This window comes from Elaeis guineensis, chromosome 16 (genome assembly GCF_000442705.2).
Source record: "Elaeis guineensis isolate ETL-2024a chromosome 16, EG11, whole genome shotgun sequence".
In the NCBI taxonomy this organism is placed as follows: Eukaryota; Viridiplantae; Streptophyta; class Magnoliopsida; order Arecales; family Arecaceae; genus Elaeis; species Elaeis guineensis.
The window spans coordinates 33,686,924-33,704,964 of record NC_026008.2 but is presented as its reverse complement, the minus strand read 5'-3'; the positions used below and the strand labels follow the sequence as shown (position 1 = coordinate 33,704,964).

Below are 18,041 nucleotides of genomic sequence, written 5' to 3'. Positions count from 1 at the left end.
TATTATTTTGATATAATGGCTTATATTTTTAATTTAAATGCTGCAACCACGGCAGCTGCGGAAGAGAGCTAACAGCCTCCGAATGCTCGCCTCCCAGCGACGAAGGAAAAGAATAATAATCCCCTCCAACGGTCACCACCGCCGTCTCGCGTTCTCCGCCTCCACTCCCCTCCCTCCCTCTCCAACCACCGGCGACGCCTCCTCATGGACCCACGCGATCCGGTCCTCCGCCGAGCTAGGCCGTTTCCGCCACGCCGTCGCCCTCTACGCCCGCATGCAGCGCTCCGGTCACCACCCCGACGCCTTCGCCGCCTGCGCAGCTCTCAAGGCCTGCGCCCGCCTCCCCTTCATCCCCCTCGCCACCGCCATCCATGCCCAGCTCCACAAGCTCGGCCTCCGCTCCCATGTTTACCCCCAGACCGCCCTCGCCGACTTCTACTCCAAGCTCGACGGCCCCGACGCCGCCAGGAGGGTGTTCGACGAAATGCCCGTGAAGAATGTCGTCTCCTGGAACTCCATCCTCTCCTCCCGAATAAGAGCGGGAGAGTTGGAGGCCGCCCGGAGGGTCTTCGATGAGATGCCAGTGAGGGACGTGGTGTCCTGGAACTCGATAATCGCCGGGTACGCCAAGGCCGGGGACATGGACCGCGCTGGGGCTCTTTTCCATTGCATGCCCGAGAAGAACCCTGCCTCTTGGAATGGGATGATAAGCGGATATATTAATCGCGGGGATTTGGTTATGGCGAGGGAACTGTTCGATAAAATGCCCGTGAGAAGCAATGTTTCCTGGATCACGATGATTTCTGGTTACACGCGGAACGGGGATGTTGATTCTGCTAGGGAACTATTTGACAAAATGGAAAGGAGGGATCTTTATGTGTGGAATGCGATGATTGCCTGTTATTCACAGAATGGATGCCCCAGAGAGGCGCTTCAGTTGTTCAACAGGATGCGGAAGCCTGATGTGGGGGGCGTGCAGCCTGATGAGATGACCTTTTCTAGTGTCATATCAGCTTGCTCGCAGTTGGGGGACTTGAGATTTGGATTGTGGGTTGAAGAATACATGTCCTATAGTGGGATCGAATTGGATGATCATTTGAGTACTGCTCTTATTGATTTGTACTCAAAGTGTGGAGGAATGGACAAGGCTTTTGTGCTTTTTGATGGTTTGAAAAAGAGAGATATAGTGTCTTATAGTGCAATGATTTTGGGTTGCGGCATAAATGGGAGGTCTTCGGATGCAATCAGTTTGTTTAAAGAGATGTTAGATGCAAAAATAACCCCAAATGCTGTAACCTTTGTCGGGCTTCTGACAGCATATGGTCATGCTGGTTTGGTTGAGGAAGGGCGCAGATGCTTTGCTTCAATGTGGAGCAAGCACAAGATTCCACCCTCAGCTGATCATTATGCAGTTATGGTAGATCTTCTTGGTCGGAGTGGAAGGTTGGAAGAAGCATATCAGTTGATTAGGAAGATGCCGATGCGTCCCCATGTTGGTGTATGGGGAGCCTTGCTTCTTGCTTGTAGGTTGCATGGCGATGTAGAGCTTGGGGAGCTGGCTGCTAAGAATTGCTTCGAGTTGGAGCCCGAAGCAAGTGGGTATTATGTCCTCCTGGCTAACATCTATGCTGAAGCTGGAAAATGGGACAAGGCGAAGAGACTAAGGAAGGTGATGGTGGAAAAGGGGTTAACTAAGATCCCAGGGTTTAGCTGGGTGCAATCCTCATGAAAACCCTTCTGTTTGAACACAGCAGGATTGATGTTAAGCTGTGATTCAGAGTTAAAAAGTGCTTGATGTCGGTGTATCATACCATGTAAAGCCAATGACATTTCATTGGGTTAAGGCTGGCATGTTGAAGGTCTGAAATCCATGAACAACAGGTTCGACCAAGTGCTAGCATTTAGCTGCATCAAAAACTTCTCAAGTATTCCTTGCTCGAAATGCAGATGTTCATGGCTGATTACTACGTTGGTGGAGGAATTGCATGCCTTGGCTGAGTGTATGAGGTGCATGAATTGCTCCTTGAGCTGATTTACTACCTTCAAATGGTGGAATTATGAAGGGAGATATTCATTGACGAAAAGGAGCTCCAGTTTATGGGATTAGCTGTTGTTAGGTATAGGCGCATGATTTACCAACTCTTTGAAAATGCCAAAGAGAAGTGGAAAAGGTACAATTAGGGAGCCCAGAATTGTAAATCCTAATGGTCCCTACTAGTTCAGTCCATGCCCCCTGCCCCCTAATTTGTTGGTATACATTGATATATCAATTACTATGGCTATTTAAATGACTAAAGCTTTGGAACTTCTACTTTCTTGGTAGATCTCAAAGACCAATTGTCACTTATGCTTGACTTTTTTTGCTAGAAAAGGGGCCCTGAAACTGTCATTATGTCAAGTGAGATCATGTTATGAGTAAAGAGAGGTATGTGACACAGCTTTACACTTCAGGCACGATTTATGTTTCGTTTTTATTAAGCTGTCAATTATTTATATTTTTCATTTATGTACTGTTAATCAAAAATATGATTGTGCAATTACTATTAAGCCTCTCTTGAAGCTAGTTGGTCTGAGTGTACCTACTTCAAACCCATATCAATCTACGTCAGTAGATTTTGGAAAACTTTAGTATCATAAGAATCATAAGAAATTAAATCAGTTTGGTTAGACAATGCAAACTGTTGGGAATTGATATTGCATGAATACAGTTGCTGGGATCCAAAATCTTCTAGTTTGCTTGTGAAGGGAGGATCATCTACAACAGGAGGTTAAGCAGCTCCACGTGGAAAAAAGCACACTTTCAGACTAGTAATGTTTCTATACATTAACATATTATTTGGATTGGGGGTACAAAGGGTTCATAAAGGGAAGGGAAGGGAGGGTAAAGAATAAACCTTTGTTTGGTAAAATTTTTTGAGAGATAAAGGAGGATAGAGAAGGGTTCTTTCAACCCCTCCGTATCCCTTACTTACTCAATTTTCTGTACTCCCGATTTGGAATGTAATGGAGAGGAATGTTCATGCTTAATTTTTATTTTCTTAACTTATCCTTAATAAAATTTTAAAATTACAACTAGATCATTATATACTATATCTTTCCAACCGCTCTTTTGCTCTTTGCACAACTCAGAAATCTATAGCTGTCCCTTTATCCGCAGGCCGTTCCTCATGCAAATTCGGATATCATGATTTTTGGAAGGCAGATTCTAATGACAGAGATTCACGATCTTTGTCAAAATATCACAAACATTAAATAGTACATCTATTAATGAGAAAGGATATATTTGTCAAAATATATATAAAAATTCTTCTATCTCTCTCTTAACTCCTCTATCCGAATAAGAATAAGGTATGTACCTTTCTTTATCTTTCCCCATCCTTTTCAAACAAAGATTCATTAATTCTCTTACCCATCCCTCCCTTCCCCTCTATTATCCTCCTTTCTCCTTCTCTTATGAACTTTTGTGTACCTTCAATCCAAACAAAACGTATCCAAATAAGAATTCTCTCATCCATCTCTCTTTTTTTTCTTCATTACCCTTCTCTCTCCTTCTTTTATGAACTTTCGGGTACCTCCAATCCAAACAAAGCCTAAAGGACAATGCAGAGGCACTTTTCGGATGACGAGTGTTGGGTAATGGGGTAGCCACATTAATCGACTGGCCAACAGTGTTAAGATAGGGTATGGATTAGAAGAGGGGAGAAGGGGGAGGGAATGGTGTGGTTTTGGACAAATTTTTTCTCCAATGTACCTGTTGGTCAGTGATTGGCTAACAATGGCAAGACAAGTCATAGTTTAAAAGAGAAGGGCATGGTGAATAAATGCGAGAAGGGCATGGTGAATAAATGCTCGTGATATGATCGTGTATTTATGTATATAATATGTAGCTGTATGAGGTAGGATGTGGGGCTGCAAATATGAAAGGCCCGGACCTAGCCTGTACATTATGCATGTCTTAAACTTATCATTTTTGATCCATGGAAAGAGGTGGAAATCAACACGTCGCTTATAGGATTATATATTTTAGTTTTTGTTTGACTTTGGTAACCTAGTTACAATCGGATAACCATGGTTGGTAGTGGTTGTGCGCCATGCTAGTTAGTATCTACGGCTATTTGTTTTTCTTTGCCTTTAAAGCCCAATACGTAGGTCTCATTTTTATTATATTTTTTTTTTACAAAATTTTATGTGCACCATGATGATATAAAAAATCTGATGTGAAGTACATCATCTCATCCGATTGATTCATACAGTCATCATTTTTTAATACATATTTAATATCAGATTTTTTATTTAAAAATTTAGTATGACAAAAATATTTTTTTTTTTTAAATTATGATATCCTATGACAATATTATGATATTTTACGTCCATAATATATACAGAATGTCATAATTTTTTTAAAAAAATAAAAATATTTTCGTCATTCGAAATTTTCAAACGAAAAAATTGATCTACAGATCTTAAATGTGCATGAAAAAATAGTTAGACAAAAATACTTCTCTCATATTATAATATTTAAAATCATATTATGATATTTTAAACTATATTATGCCACAGGATATCATAATTTTATTCAAAAGATAGAAATATTTTTATCATATAAAATTTTTAAATAAAAATTTTTAAATAAAAAAATCAATCTGTGGATATTAAATATATATTGAAAAATAATGATTATATAGATCAATAAAAAAAATAATATTTTTTTTATTAAATTTTTTATATTATCCATGGTGCACAAAAAAATTTATCATTTTTTTTTGCTGCTGGATGGGCGTGCTGCTTTCCGAGGAATGGCCTTCCGCATCTCATAGCATAGAGATATAAGGACGAAGAATGTGCTTTCCGTCGGTGGACACGCGACACTGAGGTCGGGTGTCAACATTCGTTTGCGGACGGGTTTGATGTGCCTACATCCAACATTGCAATTCTTTTTTTTTTTAAATGCTGATTTTGTTTGAAAAAAAAAAAAACAATAGTGGAGTATAAAGTGGGAAAAAAAATGTGAATAGCTAGAGAAATTAATGATGCAGAAAAAAAGATAATGAATGGAAAAATCTGAAAAATATATATATTTTTTCATTCCAGAAATAGGCATTTTTCCCATGCATTCTTTTCTAGAGATAAAAAAGGGTGAACAAAAAGTGTTGCAGGGACAAGAGGTGAGATACTTGTTTTTTTCCTTTAGCGAGAGGCATGCAGTGATTTCTTTTAACTCATTTTTTTCCTCATGAAAAAAAATATAAGTGAAGAAAAAAATCCTGAAAATTTTTTTTAATATAAGTGAAGAAAAAAAATTCCGAAAAAAGTGGAACATGTCAGTGTACCATGACAAAATTACATACTATATATGTTTTAATTAAGAGAAACATCTTTGAAATGATTTTGCCTATTCTCTCTGCATTCTGATCAAACCCGCCACATAGCGTAGGTATCACGCTAGTAAAAGCAAATAATACATTGCACCTGGAAATGGACATCTGCCAACTATTAATAGAGACAAGGTTGATAAGTGCCTTCAATTCAAATTTCTCCCATTCGTCATTGGAGTGATGCTTACTTGGTTTCTCTCTCCTCGCAACACTTTATGCAAGCCCCTCTTGGACTTATTGCACTCAGGACAATGCTCTTATAACTTTATCCAATCTTTCTGGTTGATACCTTCATAATATCATTACATACAATCTCCAACAATACATGCTCTGGTAAAGTTTGCTGCAGAAAACTGAAACACTAACATCTTATACTCGTTGGGAATAACCAAAAGTGAAATGTAAAGGAGAAAAAGAAAATTAGGAATAAAAAGCACTCAGCAATGTACTTGGCTTTGCCCTTCTAAGGCCATATACGCATGAGAGAGAGAAACATCAGGAAAGCCTGATCTAACAGCCAGAAGATTGCTGTCTAAGAAAAGCAGGAAAAGTAAAGCAACACATAATTGAATTTAAGACCTTTCTAACCAACTTAGGACCATATATGTCTTGTCGCAAAAAATAAAAAATAAAAAATAAAAATAAAGAATCAACCAGTCTCTGAAGTGACAAATTGCAGTATCATACATTTAAACAGGGTCCCTAGTAAAGATGTTCATGATGCAGTTTTAAGCTCTCTACTGCCCAAAAAAAAAAAGAATTTAGAGAAAAGCGAAACTGAAAATTGCCAGAGAAATAATAAACAATGAAAACAATTCAGTTGCATAGGTAGATGTTAGAGCAATGCACAGACAGTCGATCAAGGATGGTGCAAATTGGCCATAAGAGACTACCTTGATCGCTTTCGGCCAATATGAATGGCTTCATAATTCATTTTAACTCACCCAGAGTGAAAGTTAGAAGAATATAAGTGAATTGCATCAACTACTAAACTTACACTCCAATCCAGTTATCAATCATCCTCCAGAATATATAGCCACTATGAGATTGCTCATGTAGCCACCAGAGATCAACTAGTCAGAATCTTGATCTTCCACCTGAAGGACATGATACATGGATAATTGGAACCCCAGGGCGATCAGTTTCTTACTAGGGGAGCTGGAACTTCATGCACATTGGCCCCTAAGGAAGCCATCCATCTCACAACAACTTTAGATGTTGTGGACAACACCCTGAATCGGATGAGATAAAGGATGAGCAAAGTTGGCAATACAAAATGTATGCAGACATTAATTATCAAACACACGTTTCGCACAAACTATCTCTCATACGCATTGTCATGGAATGGGTCAGTTGGTCTATCTGACCATCAGGCCATCACTGAATGATTCTACATGAAGTTGAGCCAATGGCAAAAGCTCACGCATGGCCACCAGAATAAACAAGGTCACATTTGCTGGGACAGTTGTAAAATTATCTTGAAGGTCATTAAATGACGGGTCAAGAGGGTGAGTCTTGATGCACCAAAAAAGAGGGCGAGTCTTGGCTTAGCAGTAAGATTGCTCTATTATCACGAGTTTGAAACAGCCTCAATATAGTGATATTTGCACTCACAAGCACCTGTACATACTCTTATCAAAACCTACACATGCAAACTTTTCAGTTGTGGCCAAGTATAGCTATCAGCAATGTTTTTGAAAATGAACGCAATGCCTGAAATGCTATGGTTCACTCTAAATATGAAGTTCAAATTCTAAATATAAAGTCAGTACAGTTCAAACTCTAAATATGAACTCCTGAAGGCAAGCCATGCAGGAAAAAGGAGTAAAACTTGATAAAATGCCAATATAAATGACAAATTCTGGCCTCGTTCATATAAAACATGCATTACTTCAGTTGGTCTGAAAGAATCCATATCTCAAAGTACAAGAATATGTTTGAGGGATGTAAAAGCTAAATCGGGGCAATCACCAAGGAGCACAGCTCCACCATGACAATGATATTGGAAGACCTCCCAGATCCGAAAACTGGGTCACAGCTGCAGAGACCACAATTATGTGAAATTAGTCTTTCCTGAGTTCTATAAATTCACGCCGTATACCTGATGCATTGATGACGACTATTTCTAGTTTATCTCCCTGTAAAATTATAACAAAGAAATAACAGTGAGAATTAAAAAAAAAAAATGTGCCCAATAAACTGTTGGCAATGAAGCTTTTGATAGCATGACAAGAATGAAATGGATCAAAGACCAGAATCTGTGAACCATACAGTGTATATATCTCTTTCAGTTGCAGATGCAAAAACATCTTTTACCAAATCAACTGCATCTGATTCCGAGAGTGGTGTCACAGCATCCTGTTAAGATTTACAACCATTAAGAACTAAAATTCTCGATAAAATCTCTGAAATACAAAGTTGATATTTTTAAGCTAAGCAGGAACCTTACCCTAGCAGGCAATAAGAGAGGACTAGGGGATTTAAGTTGGTTGTCCAAAACAGGCATGATGAGTGTTGACCCTGAGCCTTGGGTGCTGTACCCAACCCTTTCATAGGACCCAACAGCATCGTACGTGAACACACAGCCCTTCCCTGGAGAAGGGTTTGATGGAATAACCATGAAGCAAAGCAAAGCAAAGCACAAAAATGACTGACCATACCTTCATTGTCAAGTCCACCTAGAACATTGAAAGCATAATATGGAAAGAAGCGTTTGTAATAAAGGGTATTTGAGAGGAGTTGAGCCATCGCAGGGCAGCTCATTTGTTTGTTGTGTTGATGCTGATAGATCTGCACAATTGCCAGAATTAAATAAAAAGGTGTTGCAATTATACTTTACATATTCAAGTACCAAAGGTAGGAACTAGGAAGAGAAAAGATTCAAGATCACTGAAAGCCAAGGTATCACAGGAGTACAAATAGTTGGGTCTATTTATTTTTAATATATCAAGATCCCCAGCAATCTTGAAAACAACAGCAGCATTTGGTGTGGAGGAAACATTAAGCAACGACAATCCAAAATTTATATGCAGTGACAAGATTCTTAAATTACAAGACAGTACAGAAAAAAAATCAAAACATGTAGACAAGCACCTAATGAAGCTTGACATCACACCCACAAATAACCGTATATTAAACACTCCATATTGCCAGCAGTACATATGTTTTTTTAAAAAAATTCTACAATAGGAACCACCTAATTTTCTTGATAGTCAATAGTAGCCACCATATGAGTAACCAGTTTCAGCTAAATGCACCCAGTTATAGAATTAGATTTCAGTTAATATATCACGGCACATCAAATTATATTGAAGATCAATAAATAAATATTATACAGTGTAAGCTTCAAATATAAGGTTTACAAGGCCATGCCCTAAAAATAGTCCAAACCATTGGCTCAAGCAAAACAACTCTTGATGCTTTTGACTAAATAAAATAAATAGAGAAGAACATATGACTTGAGGCTTTCATGAATTGTTCATAGAATGTAAAATCAGTTAAAGCTTATTATTTTGGTTCATAGATTTGACACTCATCACAACGTCCATAATCACCAAAGGAACAGTAAGCGCATATTTTTGCAGACTGATCCTGGCTTGTGTTATCACACCATTTCACAAAACATACCTGCAGTTTTATACTTCTCTTCATTAAAAATACACCTACATTGGCTTCTTCTAGAGCTTGTGAAATGGATGGTTCTTGAAAAGAGAAAATAAGGTTTATAAACTCCTTAACAACCATTTCCACCACATATGAAGCAAGAGTTCAAGGGATTGTCCTCTTTCAACTGAGACCTTTTTCTTTTCAAATGATATCTCATATCTGAATTTCATGCCCTAGGATCCAGCCCGATACTGAAAGAAATGATAAAATCTGAGTTTTTGCAGTTAGCAGCAGGTTTGGCCTTAGCTACCTAAACTGAAAGCAGGAGTGGGTTCAGGTGCAGCTGCAGCGAAGCAGGTCTCTCAAAAAAACTAAAGAATATTAGATTAGACAGATGGTGTGGGAGTCTCCTGAAAGACTGGGAAGCAGACTGCAGCACCTTAGAAAGAACATTCCGGCTACTAGGTGGTCTGGCCCAAACAGAAGCAAACCCACACTGGCTTGGGACATTCAGCCGTTTGGGTTTGTTCCTTTATAAAAGCTTCCCCACCCTTTCGATTGAAGCTTTGAGATCACTTATGCTCTCTCTCTCCCTCCCTCCGCCCCCCTCCTCCTCTTCTCCCCCTCTTCAACTATGCCGATCGTGCCTCTCTCTGCTCTTCGAATCCCTGATAAATCATCTCTCCCTCTCTCTGTCTCTTAAGGGTTCCACACACCCCCTTTCTTCTCCCATCTTTGTTCTCACTCCCATCTCATCTCATCTCTCTCTCTCTCTCTCCCTCTCTCTCTCTCCCTCCCTCCAGGGCAGCCTCCTCTTCCTCCCTCCTCCCCCCACCGGTGATTCCATCCCCTCCCCACCCCCCCCAAAAAAGAAAAAAAATCTAAAATCCTAATAATATTAAAAAACAAAATGAATTTCTCACTTCTCCATCCGAGGCTAGGGTTAGGGTTCCTACCTAAATAAAACCTAATTCCTTCCAAGAAACGCTCCCTCTGGATCTGCATCGTCCAGACCAACTGCTGCGACCAGATCCAGCGATTCCTAAAGTAGGACTACAAGGCTTTGTCTCCAATATCAAGTCCTTCTCCATCCCCAAAGCTGCCACTTCCTCTCCCTCCGCTAGTCTGAAAGCTGCTACTTCCCCAATCAACTTCAGTCCCTCAGCTGCTACTCAGAGTCCAACTGCAAGCCCAAGCTCCACTCCCTCGACGGGGCCAACCACGACCTCCTTGCCACCTTCAACCACCTCAACATCCCCCACTGGCCTCTCTCTAATGATGAGTCCGCTCTCTCTCTCTCTCTCCCCCTCTCTCTCCCTCCCTCCCCCAGTCGTCTCCTCTCCCTCCTCGTGGTTCCAATATGCTGTGGTTTGGCACGGTATCGACTAATACCGTATCATATTGGTCACCAACATGCACACCTATTGATACCAATTCTTCCAACCTTGCTTCGTACATTTTTTAATGAATCAACCAGCCAACCTTGGAGTTCAACTTGTAACAGGTCACTTGAGAACTCCATGTAGATGCTTGACCTAACTTGGCAAGCAAACACTTCTCACATAGCAGGCAGCAGCAACCATGAGAAATGATGACGACATATCTTGACTTTTCTTTTCCTTTTCTCTTCCTTCCCATGCAAAATCTCTTCTATTTTCCCCCTCAATCTATCACCTTAATAATTAAAATTACCCTTTTCCATCCTAGTAATCTTCTCTTATGTATTATTTAACATGTAGCTTATTGCTAGGTCTCAAAATAAAAGAATAATTCTTATCTATGCATAGACATGCACCTATATGCTGCATGTGTTTGTCCCTAGAAAGGACAGCAGCAAAAGATAGTCATACTTAGATTGCTCTAAAAGTTTAAGACAAGTTAGCACCATGCTTAAAGTGTGTTAGCCTGGCAACCCACCAATACTATCATTTGTTATTTTAGTATCCTATTAAGAAGGTCTGGTATCCACTTGTAGAACCAAGACTCTAAATGGAAGGAATATATGAAATGAAAGCATTTATGAAGCTGGCCCAGCAAAAATAGTTTGTTCCTAGGTTGGCATGCAGCAAATGATGTGCTCCACTCAATCATTTTTATCATTTCCCTCATCAAGGCATGTAGAGCTTGTAAAACCAATTAGCTTACATCAACTTCTCAATGTTATAGGTCTATTCTAAATTATTCTATAGTCAGTGCTTTGCAGCACAGTGTCTCGTATTTATCACAGATATTCTTTCACAGTACCATTTCTGTATTTTTCACATGCACCCACACTATTACAAGGATTATGCAAATCATTGGTCAATAATAGCATAATTTGAGTTTAACATATCCTTCGTAAAGTTGTGCCTTAAAAATTGGACACAATTCCCCATAGCAAAGTTTTGCCTTCCTTTTTTAACTAGATGTTTCCAAAGAAACCTTAGGAGGTTGCTCCTTTGTTGGATGATTTTAAATATGCATAACCAATGAGCTCTGTTTCCCAATCTGCCAACCGATCTTATATATTAACTGATAAGCCCCTCTTTTCATCAATAGGGCTGATGTAGAAAGACATTCTCAAACATGGTCCATCATGATTTGATTCATCAAGCTAACCTGATACAAAAGGGGTGAAGCATGTAGATGAAACTGATTTTAAGGCACTCAACAAAATCACAATGACCAGATACCATTGCATTCAACAAACACATCACTGATCCAATGGCTGTGCAACCACACATATGCCATGCACATACGGAGATGCACTCACATGAATGCATATTCATGCACCCACCCCAACCAACCACAAAAGCTGATGGAGGTAAAGGAAAAGAGAAGGATTGAGAACAAGAAGGAATTAACAATGATGATGAAACCACATATAGTCTGCCTAAGGTCAAAACTTCATGAAAGATGCTTCTCATGACCCCAAATTACAATCGCATCCTTCTATACTCAAATTTAACGTAACAAGTTTCCCTCCTCTTTCTCTTGCTGGCCCTGCCATGTCTAATTTTGCTCAAATCAAAAGAGCAATATCCACATCTCTACAATTTTCATATTAAGAACATGTGTCATCTTTATTAAAAAATTAATATTTAAGAATTGGAGGCAGGAAGGTAATAGAGCAAATGGACTTTATATGCCAATTCTCAAGAAATAAGGTGGATTCTTAACAATTTTTTTTTAAAGAAGTGTATTGATAATACACGTACGCACGTGCACACAGACACACAACATGAGTTGGACTACAGACTTTATATTAACTCCTTGTAAAAGGAGTTAACAATATAAAAACAAGTGATAGACCATCCAAATTAAAGATCCAAATCATGGAACATAATCTACAGTATGAAAAAAAAGAACCTACAAACCAAAATTCACAAATTTTGGTGGTCTCTAACCTATGCATCAAATCAGTATAAAAATGAATGGTATCAATGGCACTAATGTGGTAAAATACATAATAAGGGCAAATAAATTGAAAATCCACATTATGAATCATCATCTACATATCATAAAATGTGGCTAGATTTAAATTCACTAGATTTTGATGATCATATTATAGCAAAACATAGTAGCATGCTATTAAAACTATCCATTTTGACACCTACTTGATGATTAGGTGAGTACCACCAAAACATATGAATTTTGATTTATAAGCATTTTTCTATAGTGTGGATCATGTCAATAGTTTGGATCTTGAATTTGGATATTATAACTTGGTTTTAAATCATTGACTCCTTTTTCCAAAGAGTTAACATAATATACGTAGTCCAAGGCCCGCCCGCAATCTCAGTGTCGGTGCATATCGGTACATTACCGATTCGATAGGGTACTACTCTGTACGGAGCAAGCATTTGACTCCTTTTTCCACTTTTTATCATGGTACCACTTGAAACTTGGCGATACAGGTCAAGAGGGGTAGGTATGGTACAGTATGCACCTCGGTTTGGAGTGCTACCAAGCAATACGGTAGGTTTGAGTTGGTACAGGTTGGTTTGAGGCCTGTACCAACTCCAATGATCTTTCCATGCTGGTTCCAACCTGATATGGGATAATACATCCCAAATCAAGCAGTTTGGGGCAATACAACAAACATCGGTGCGGTCCAAATCTCTCTTTATATATAGGATTAACAATGAGCCATCTCAAGCTGACCAGCTTCAGGCCCAGGCCTAACCCCAAAAAAATAACTATCAGTCTAGGCTAAGCTAGGCCTAAAGCCTTCAATCCTAGGCTCGGCATGGCCTAGCTGATAGCCTAACTCATGAGAAGGCATCTCGAGACCATCACATGATAGTGCCCTACTTTTGGCACAATGAACTCTTCCTCTACTTAGCCCCCAACCCCTGCCCCCACCAACACCCCCCCTCAAAAAAGAAAACAAAGAACTCTTGCCCCCATCCCCCTTTTTGCCATCACCCTTTTCCTCCATTTTTAGTCACCCACCTTGTCCTTTCATCTACCGCTCACCACCACCGCTCCTCTCCTCCATTAGTCATTGTCGGCCTTTCCCCACGGTCGCCGCTCTTCTCCACCACTTGTCATTCCTCTTCTTTGCCACTTACCACCATCCACTCCTCTCTTACCATCTCCACTACTCGCTGCTTGTCCTCTCCATAGCTTGCCGCTACCCTTCATCCCCACAATGACAGCAATCACCTCAGGTTTAGACTCACGAGAATGGAACTTGATAAGAGGAAAGGAAATTGAGGATCTAGGATTTACATATTCATGGGCTCAAGTTGAGCCAACCCACATCAGGTCCATAGACATGCATGCCCAATATCTAGATCTAAGGTATAGGGCCATGGCCTATTGTTTATATGCCTGGCCTGGCTCTATATCAACTCTAAACCCACATATATACATATATGTGTGCATATATATGTGTATATGTATGTATAGTACACACATACATATACACACACATACATATACATGCATATATATACATACGTACATATATATAGAAATGTATGTATGTATGTATGTATCTATATATGTCTGTATGTATGTATATAGATTATACATAATCTACATATACATATACATACTACAAGGTTTTGTTCTTATGCATGGACTTGATTATCATACCAAGCATTGGCAAATCTAATATTTCATATTTTAGATATCCACAATGTAAAGGATTTGAGAGTTGCCTTTAAATTTGATTATTGTCAAATATGTTAACAATGAAAATTCTAATCCTATATATTTGCTAGTCTTGAAGAATATATGTTAAAAAGTTGCTAGCCTTGATATGACATCATTGTGTTCTTAATTGCATTTGTGTGCTAATGTGCCTCTCTCTATATATATATAACCTCAAGGCACCATGTACAAGCCTAACAAAAAGATGAACCTTGGATAAAGATTGCGCATTCTTTAAGAATGATCAACAGTTTCATAAGACAACAAAGATCTGACTATGACTGGAAGAACCTTAAGCCTCATTTGCATGCAATGACTGAATAATACTCAAGATGCACATGTATGCTTCAGTCCACATTGTTCAGAAAAAAAAACTGTAAAAGACTCTAATAGATGAAGAATTGGTTGCAGTAAATTATCAGAAACACAATTTTTGATGTTTATTCAATAAAGACTCAGAGATATCAACTTTACAACAGGCATAGAAGTGTTAGAAGGAAAATGGTGAAGACTCTAGAAATCTCAGGTATGCAAAATCCAATCTGTGAATAATTAGTATACTTGGAATCTATAGATCAAATAAGCTAGAAGTGATAAAGTGTGGTTCATATGTTATATGACTTTGACTTAAACTTAATCCTCGTGGGCATGCAATGATGGAAGCATTCCCTATGCTTCATCCACCAATGTCCAACAAATCAGAAACATACTTCAAAGAAAATTAGCGTGATCTAATATGATTGCAAAAGATTATTTAAGCCATAATTGTGGCATTTAATATATTTAATAATAAAAAAGCTTGAAACAATGATGGAATTAACTTCAACAGTTATTCAAGGTACACTACATCAAATCCACAAGGCCGCATACAGCTGAAATGCATAATGTCCAATAAGGCAAAATCTTATATGCTCAAATCCAATGGTTGGCATGAACATGGATTTGCAATTCTCCTGAGAATCTCTTTCAAAAATTACTAAATATGTCTAATGGTCAAAAGGACACATGTAATAGCCCTAAGAATAGTACAAATATGTAGCAAGTAAATGGAAAATGCGCCATCATTAGGATCTTCTGATAACTAACCAAGTGCCTAGCAGCCAAGTTTTTTTGCAAAGCTTTTATATCACCTTGAAATCCAGAAGATGCCAACACACATTTGTCTGCCCTATATACACAAACAAACAAATAAAGCAGTCAGGGGGGAAATTGACAGTTTACAAATGACAAATATAGCAAACGAAATATGTTCCTTTTCATAAACTAAAAAGACATATAGTTACTTTAGGGGTAAAATAGAGATTCATCGCCCAAATAAAATCGGGAAAATTAATTGCCAGTTGCTAATAGGTAAGTGGGACCCATGTGAAGGCAGGGTTCTTATGTTAAGTCTCTTCATGTTTCTCATTATTACTAAAGCAATGGATCTCACTAAGCAAAACACAATAGATGGATGCATCATATAATTGGGGTTCAAAGTATGTCTTGGAATAATAATATATTGCACTAAAATCAGTTTTTCACAAGGCAGAAGAAATTCTGAGAAAAGTTTATCCTTTTGATTATGGAGGAACCACAAAATAGGGATTTCACCCTCAGACCTCCTTTTTCAATGTTGTTCTGGAGGTCAAAATTATGTCAGATTTAAAATTAATACCAGCATGAACCTATGATCAGAGTCCATCAAAGTAGCTAGGAAAAAAAAAGTTGATCATGCCAAGCCTGATCTACATCATTGATATATTCGAATATCACTTGTCAGGGTATTCATGATATGGATCTGTGAACTGAAGCACACAGAGATGCACAAAAATTCAAAACAAGCACAGGACTCCCATGGAACATTTGATCAAATAAATCAAGGAGTTTTGGCATAATTTTTGAATTTTCAGCAACCCACATCAAAACCAATGCAGAAGTTTCAGCACAAAAAGGACAACCAGTAGCCATTTAAAAAAAAAAAAAAAAATCTCAACAAGTTGCTAGCAAGATGCAAGAAGATGATAATCTCTGGGAGGACAAATTTAGATGGATGAACTGACGAACCACAATGCTGAAGTCCAATGACACACAGTAATCATGAAGGTAGAAGGCTCAATCAACTGGAGATTTTATGGTTGAATTTCTACCAAACAAAATCCTTAGTTAGGAGGTTTTGATGCATCTCTAGGGTTTCTAGGCTCTTTAAACTAATTTGGAGGCTAAACTGCTATCAAAGACTTCCAATTGCAAATTCACTTCAGTGAAACAGCCCTAGATATGCCCAGTTGTTTAAACAAATCTCAATATTCTGCACATAATACTAGATCACCAGAAAGCAGAATCTATTAAAACTAGAATATGGAGCATTTGGATAAAGAAATAGGATCTAAATATTCAAAACAAGATGGAGTAGGAAGGCATGATCTAGAACATGCATAAATGGCCCCAAAAAAACCGTTAGGCCTGAAAGATGCGAAAGAGAGGGGAAAAAGCTGAACTAAGGGAATATGAGGATGACAAAGTATAAGAAAAGGTTAATTGTGAAAGACAAGAAATAAGCTGGCAAATAAATGTGATCACCATCTTGGAAGAAAAAAAAAAAACCACCATTCAGGAGGGTACTTGCACAGAAATTATGATCCTTCAGAAATGCCAGCTATCAAAAATTCAAGCACTATTCAGTAACGAAGCAGTGAGAAATATAGCCAATCTTTCACCTTTTGGGGTAAATATAAGTAATCTTTGCTAACACAACCAACATTCTCAAGAAAAATGTAGCATGTAAAAGGGAAAAAAAAAATCTCTAATGCTTTCAAGTAGTTTTGCTGCAAATACTACGTAGCTTAAGTATTGCTCATACTCATTGTGCCCTAGGATGAATTATAAATAGATCTGCGTGCCGTTTTAATCAAACAAGGAGTCAGAAATAAATCGTCGTCCGTAAAATTACGAGATGGTCATATAAACCATCACATTTAACTCCATTCGAGGGCATTATTCATTATACAATTTTTTTCACCAACCAGTGCTTTCTTTCCCTGTGGAAAAAGTCCGCGCCCAGAGCCAAAGTTAACCATTTCTTCTAACCTTCAAACTAAGCTCCAATAAATTAGTTGCGATCGTAATGGATTGGTCATAAATTACAAAATCCGTATCTTAGCATGCATAATATGAGAAATCAAAACCTCAGAACACAAAATAATCAAAATCTTGCATCAAACCCTAAAGTATCCACTGAGGAGACAACCAAATTTAACAAATATTACGAGTTTGAAATCGATTTAGAGAGAAAGAAGAGGAGAGGCGTTGTACAGCTTGCAGATCTTGGAGTAGTCGCGGGTGTAGATGCTGTATCCGATGGACAGCCTCGTGTCGGCGGCCACCACGCAGTAGTCCGCTCCCGCGATCGCCACGCATGTGCTGCGGATCAGACGGTCCATGTTAGGAGATGATTCCAAGAACAAAGAGAGAAGATGGCTAGAGAGAGGAAGCCGTTACCCTCCGTTGTTCTCGTACATCCAGTTACGACTCAAAGCCATGGTCACTGAGGTGGGAGGAGGAGGGGATGAAACCGGGAGGCCTGGAACCGCTGGGTCTTGCTTGCTTTTGTTTCTGCTTCGCTAGGGTCACGTTTCTCTTCATTTCTTCTGGGGAAAGAAAGGTTTTCTTTTGGGCTGTAGAACGGGTCGGACTCGGGTCGGATCTATGTCATGTCCGAACATGTAGACTCAATATGATTGGCCATATAAAAAGTTATTTAATCAGCTTTACTATTAACTTTTCTAAATATATGTGCTATCTCAATAAAGAATAAACATCATTCATCAACAATTTTGCAAAAGGCTTTACCCAAAAAAAAAAAAAAAACAATTTTGCCAAAAGGAACTGGAATTTGGTATCAACAGAAGTGTACCGAAATCTATTTGATAATAACAAAAT

The 18,041-nt window shown here is 38.7% G+C and overlaps 2 protein-coding genes across 2 annotated transcripts; one reads left to right on the top strand and one right to left on the bottom strand.

The window, feature by feature from the left end:
- Nucleotides 1-2,324, top strand: LOC105059396 (pentatricopeptide repeat-containing protein At5g44230). The gene has a single exon (XM_010942672.4). It carries the CDS (start codon nt 38-40, stop codon nt 1,727-1,729), a length of 1,692 nt encoding a protein of 563 aa, XP_010940974.2. The 5' UTR covers nt 1-37; the 3' UTR covers nt 1,730-2,324.
- Nucleotides 2,325-7,185: 4,861 nt separating this feature from the next.
- LOC105059397 (proteasome subunit beta type-1) lies at nt 7,186-17,761 on the bottom strand. The gene is made up of 7 exons (XM_010942673.4): nt 17,601-17,761; nt 17,415-17,522; nt 15,207-15,288; nt 8,036-8,165; nt 7,825-7,967; nt 7,647-7,733; nt 7,186-7,513 (listed from the first exon to the last, which is right to left on the bottom strand). Exons 1-7 carry the CDS (start codon nt 17,639-17,641, stop codon nt 7,439-7,441), a joined length of 666 nt encoding a protein of 221 aa, XP_010940975.1. The 5' UTR covers nt 17,642-17,761; the 3' UTR covers nt 7,186-7,438.
- Between the last annotated feature and the right edge of the window lie 280 nt (nt 17,762-18,041).